This window comes from Palaemon carinicauda, chromosome 2, assembly GCF_036898095.1.
Source record: "Palaemon carinicauda isolate YSFRI2023 chromosome 2, ASM3689809v2, whole genome shotgun sequence".
NCBI classification, from domain to species: Eukaryota; Metazoa; Arthropoda; class Malacostraca; order Decapoda; family Palaemonidae; genus Palaemon; species Palaemon carinicauda.
Window position 1 is genome coordinate 166,688,517 of NC_090726.1, and position 6,431 is coordinate 166,694,947.

At 38.2% G+C, this 6,431-nt stretch overlaps 1 protein-coding gene across 1 annotated transcript in view; it reads right to left on the minus strand.

Moving 5' to 3' along the window:
* Positions 1–596: 596 nt before the first annotated feature.
* Positions 597–6,431, minus strand: part of LOC137621042 (protein FAM200B-like) — a 28,227-nt gene continuing 22,392 nt past the window's right edge. The window contains exon 2 of the mRNA XM_068351484.1: positions 597–716. Coding sequence (XP_068207585.1) covers positions 597–716 — 120 coding nt within the window. The remainder of the gene's footprint in view (positions 717–6,431) is intronic.

Sequence of the window (6,431 nt, forward strand, 5' to 3'; positions counted from 1 at the left end):
CACAAAACATTTTAGACCGTTTGCCAGCAATAAGAAGGACTGGGAATAATGCGCCTGATTCCGAGAAGTTGGCAGCCATGAGAGGAAGTCGACCCCCGAAGAGTGGTAAGGGGGAATGCAGTCATCTGATTAGCAGAGTCTTCAGATGTTGGCACTCTGGAGGAGAGGGGTACGAACGAGTGGAGTTGTCCCAAAGCACAGACAAATTTTTCAAAGTTATAATTTAGGAAACAGGATAAGTCAGAGACGAATCTAAATTCTCAAACTTACATGTATTTCGATAAAAAAATCTACAACATTGATCTTGAGCACTTTATTTATGTTATCAAGTTAATAATCCTGGTTAGCGTTTTATCAGTCTTTATATGTTTTATGGTTCTCGATAATTATCAACAGGTGCTCTTACGTCAGTTAGATACACATCATAATTCGTGGGAAAGACTACAGCTGGGAGAGTAGTTTACTTTTGCTCTATATATCACTAAAAAAAGTAGAAGTCCAAATTAAAGGGTTAGCTTGGGTGCCCTCCGCACATCAGAGGTACGTGAGCCCTGGATCATGGCTCTCTTTGAACTACCCTTAGGCGTGGTAGACTATCAAGACATAGTCCTTTGGGGCGTCATGGGGTTGGTGCCATCTGGCCTAGGTGTTCGAGGTATAGGTCCTCTCTTTCCAAGCAGTTTGCACCAGTCTCCTGGCTGTAGTCTTCCTACCATCTTGTAAGAAACAGGAAAAGGTCCTACACATCAGATATAAGATGGCAACAGCCTCCTTTCGCCACTGGGAGCTGAGTCTATGTCTATTCCCAAACGACGGCAGCAAAAGATGTTATTCGCATGACCCAAAAGGCTTCAACTCTTTGCTAATTGTTATACTTGTCAGGGCTATGGTCATCTATCTCAAGAGTGCTCAGCAAAAAAATGCCCAGGCCTGGCGGCTGTGGCACACGCAAACCTCCCCCCGCCCAACGTCCAAGGAAAAGGAAACAGAGGAAGGGGGAGATGAGGGAGTTCGATGCCCACCCACATGACATCACAAGCAGTAGCCGAGGAAACAGTGACGACAGACCTGACACAGCAGGCACTGGGACCTCCATCGGAATCCCTACCTCACCCCGGCAGCACTAGGGATAGGACCAAGGGGCAGCGGCATTGCAGCTTAGGTCATTGGCCCTTGTCCCATATCTCATAATGGCCGTCTAGGAATGTTAGCAGTTAGGATCCACCTGCAAGATAAATCCATCCGAGCACTGATTGACACGGGAGCTAGTGTTTTATTAATTATGAAAAAATAAACTATATTCAAACTTTAAATCAATCGTCAAATTCAAGGTGGGGTCTGTGAAGTTTACACATGATTTTTTTTTTGTCTTACCCACCTTAGAAATTCCAGGAATCAAGGCTCTCTTAGGAATAGATTTTATCTCTAATAATCAAATTTGCATTTTTTGGGGAAAAGATACAATAACAGTAAAAGCAGGAGGGTTCATTTTGCCGATATAAAGACGTGAGACAGTAAGTGCGTGCGTTAGTTTGGAGAGATATTTAAGTAGGGTGACAGTTGTCCCTGAGAGAGGAGAAGTGTTGTCTCCCCAGCCATTTACAAGCATATCTGTGACTCCATGTCGCCCAGTTACAGAAGGAACCAAGGTAGTTGTTAAACCCCATGACAGTTGGGCCCATATGATATTAGAGGGCTTGACAGAAATTAAAGAGAACAGAGCTGATATAACGATAGTTAATTTGTCAAATAAAAGAGTTGTTTTAGGAAGTGATTTTGAGTGTGAATTAGAGTTAAGTGAAATTGCTTATAATGAGATATTGGGAGCCACAACTCCAGCCTGCACAGACGAACGCACTCGGAAAATTATGTCCATCAGAATATCAGCCTGTAGTTAGTGACATTGTCAATAATTATTCTGATGTAATTGCAATTGGAGATGAGCCACCCGGGAGGATTGATCGATTTCCCTTAAGCATTGAAACTAGGCAGGCGGATCCGATCAGGTGAAGGCCTTATAAGTTACCTATTCATTTCCAGGGAGATAAAACGGGAAATTAATAAATTAAGGGAACACGGGATAATCGAGGAGAGCAAATTCCCCTGGTCTTCTCAAATTGTAGCTGTTAGGAAAAAAGATGGCGCAGTAAGATTGTATGCGGATTATAGGAAGTTGAATACAGTCACTAAGGATGATGCATTTCCATTGCCCTCGATCGAAGAATTACTTGTTAAAGTACGAGAGGGCAAATATTTTACAACTGTTGATTTAAATTCTGGATTCTATCAAATACCCATTCCGGAAGACTGTTAATGTAAAAGGGCATTTATAGGTAATGATCAATCATTTCAGTTTAATTTTCTTCCTTTCGGTGTTAAAAATGCTCAAAGTAATTTTTTTAGAGTAATGATGTAGGTTTTTTACCCTTAATTGGACATAATGCTCTTGTTTATTTAAATGATATCATAAATACAGGGAAAACGGTCGAAGAACATAATAATAATATTCGTAAAGTTCTAGAAGTATTGCGACGTAATGGTATAAAAATAAATTTGTCATAGTGCAAATTTTTCTGTAAAAGAGTTGAATTTTCAGGTCACATAATAACCCCAGTATATATCCAACCCTGCCCCAGTAAAGTACCGGCTATTACAGATTTCGCCAGGCCACGTAAATCTAAGGAAATAGCTGGTTTCCTAGGACTCGCGGTTTACTGCCGTAAATTCATAAGAGGTTTTGGAGAGATGGCGAGACCCTTAGATCCTTTAAAGAAACAAAAAGTAATAATTTGGGGAGGGGAAGAAGGAAGGGCCTTTAACCATTTGATAGCTGCCTTAACTAGCAATGAATTACTCGCATATCCTAGATTTGATCGCCCAGTTTTAGTGACAACAGATGCGAGGAATGTAGCTATTGGTGGCGTTGTTTCTCAACGAGATGATAAAGGCAGAGAGCGACCCATTTGTTTTGCTTCCCAGGCGTTAAAAGGGGAAGAAAAGAATTATAGTACATTCGATCGAGAGGCTTTGGCTATTCTTTGGGTTCTAGAGAGGCATCGGTTCTTTTTATTAGGTAAGTCGATTGAGTTGCAAAGTGATCATCGCCCCTTACGTGTTTTGAATTATAAAAAGTATTTGACCTTTCGTCAAGCAAGATTGATTGAGATATCTTTAGATTTTAATATAGATGGTTTTCAGCACATAGAAGGTAAAGCTAACAAGGTAGCTGATGCCCTCTCTAGAGGTGCAGTAATAGGAATAACAACAACGGCACTAAAGAGGAATGAATAATGTAACCAAAATATTTAAGACCCCCATCATAATAGAGAAAATAGAGAACTGGAGGAGATTTCTCACGATGCGCATGTAGAAGACGGGGAGAGAGAGAGAAGGAGAGAGAGAGAGAGAGAGAGAGAGAGAGAGAGAGAGAGAGAGAGAGAGAGAGAGAGAGATATGAGCGATGAAGATGAATATATGTGGGTGGCTGAAGACATGACCAGGGGTGTCCAGAATGAATGCCCGGATGATGCAGGTTTTATTGACTTGGGAGGCTAGGACATAAAAGAAGTCCGACAAGGATAGAAAAAAATAGGAATGGGTGGAAAGAGTGCGAGCAGTGATTAATGGCTAATCGGAGAGTTATCCGTCATTTCTGAATGTGCCTCGTGAGAAATTTTTTATTGAAAATGATATCCTATATTGTATTGTACTTACAAGAAGAGGGGAGGGAAATTTTGAGCAAGGGTTGTTCTTCCTCCCTCTTTAATTAAACGAGCCATCCACATTTTACATGCAAGTCCGTATGGAGAGCATTTACAGATTGATAAAACATTAAGTAGAGCACTAGAATCCTTCTTTTGGTTAGGAATGAAAAATCTATAGAGAATTATATAAAAGGTTGTCATGCTTGTAACTGTTTGAAAGAACATAAAGACACTATACCAGAAGCCAGAAAGGTTGTCATGCTTGTAACTGTTTGAAAGAACATAAAGACACTATACCAGAAGCCAGAAAGTGGCCTGTGATTCCTATCTAATTTTATAAAGTGCATATGGATGTTGTAGGACCATTTACTACTGGGTTAACACAACATAAGTATATATGTTTATTTGTGGATACATTTACTCGGTACACTCATACATACGCAATGTTGGATAAATATGCAAATTCATTAGCCCAGGTGCCGTGCTCTTTCATAACTAGGTTTGGTTTCCCGAAAATTTGATAAGTGATAATGGTCTTGAGTTTATAAATAGGGTGGTGAAATCAGTCACGGACTTAATGAAATTTGAACACTTTTCATTGACCGCATATAGGCCTTCAGCAAATGGATTAGTGGAATCACATAATTGGGAAGTAGTGCAAATTTTACGTTACTTAATGGCTGATGACCCCCTTCATTAGCACACCATACTTCCTACAGCTGAGCTAGCTTTGGACAATGCATATAATGCTTCGCTCAGTGACATACCTTTCAAAGTAGTGAATGAACAGGATCCTGCTTTAGCATATACAGTACTCATTAATTCGCAACAATTGCCAAATTATTCAACTGAGCTATACCGTGTATATTTATTAAAGCTATTGAGGAGAGTAATGAACACCACTGAAAGGTTTTTGAAAAGCGCTAATGAAAATCACAGCTCAAAGTGTGATGGTCTGTTCAAAACCGCACTGGTAAAAGTAATTGTGGGCGATCTTGTGTATTTAAAACAATTGAAACCTTGGAAACATAAACTAGAGCCAGCGTATTTGGGTCCGTACTGAGTAAAGATGGTTAAGTCTAACACAGTTGTGATACAAAGCATTGTTAATGGCGCAGTGTCTGAGCATCATTAGGCACACATACATATGGTACCTGAAGAGGTAGTATTCAAAAGTATTCCTCCTTACCCCTGCATACGTGACATCCCTCGAGTTGATGAGTAAAAAATTTTCTTTCCTTTGCTGTTGTTGTTATTAGAAGAGACTTCCTTTCATCTTTTGACGTGTTTTAAATATACTTGATGATAACAACGTGTTGTTTTATGTTGATGCTAAATGTATACGTAAAATGTTGTGGTATTTTTGCTGATTGTGGAAATACGTATGACATTGCTGAGTGAATATAAAAACAATCAGAGGTTCAATAGGTCAGGTGAGATTCGTCAGGCTAATGCTGTATTATTCATGTATTTATATGATTTCTGGCTGCTGGGACCAGGCCGGTTCCCGAATGGCAAGTGGGTGCGGGGTTAAAGTTCAGCTTTGAGGATAGGCAGTGTTAGAGAATGTGTAGATATGAATACCTTACACTTAATGTTATAAGAGAAGGGTGGGAAAATGATTGACTTTCTAGTGAAAACAGCCAGTGGCCACTGGTTGAAAGTTGCAAGTGCAAGTGCTGTAGTGATTTAAATAGATGGTGAAACTGTTCTAGTGAGTTGTGTTGTGAAATTATGCCCTAAACCCGGACAAGTAATATATAGTGATGATGGAATATCTATTCCTACCCCTGTCACGCCCAAGAAGCCCATCTTGTCCGCAACCACAGGGAGGTTATTGGTGAGGTTATGTAAAACTGATGTTATAATTTCTTTTTCACTGTGGGTATTCTGTGTTTTGGTTGCAGAGGTCTTAAGAAGAAATAAGTGGAATTATTTCTATTGTTTTGTGTACATTTTTATATGTAATATTTCATTTTCCATTTTTCATTATGGAAGATGTGCTATTTTTGGGGGGTAATATCTATATATATTTTGTGTTGTATTTCTGTTTAGTACATGCCATGCCTATTCTGGGTTGTAGTGTCCTCCATATATCATAGACTAGTAAGGGCGAGTGCGCACCTTCTCCCGGAGTGAGGAGCTTCGGGGGGGGGGGGGGGTAATGTCCTAATTCACGTATATGTGTGTGTGTGTTATTCGTCAATGTAAAGGAACTCAATATTCATGAGTATTCCACGCAAACCTATGTCTCAGAATGTTTTGCAATGGTTGCATTTTTGTAATGAAGGAAGCTTCAGTTGCCGGTGGGAGCTCGAGTTGACAAGTCACTCACTTGAGAGGGTAGTTGTGTATTGTGTACTTAGGAATGAACCTTTTGTAATAAATGAAGAAAACCCATATTCCAACGTCCCATTATCAATCTACATGGGTCATATATATATATATATATATATATATATATATATATATATATATATATATATAAATATAATATACATATATATATATATATATATATATATATATATATATATGTATGTGTATTTTATATATATATATATATATATATATATATATATATATATATATATATATATATACATATATAATATATATATATATATATATATAAATATATATATATATATATATATATATATAGATATATATGTATATATATATCTATATCTATCTATCTATATATATATATATATATATATATAT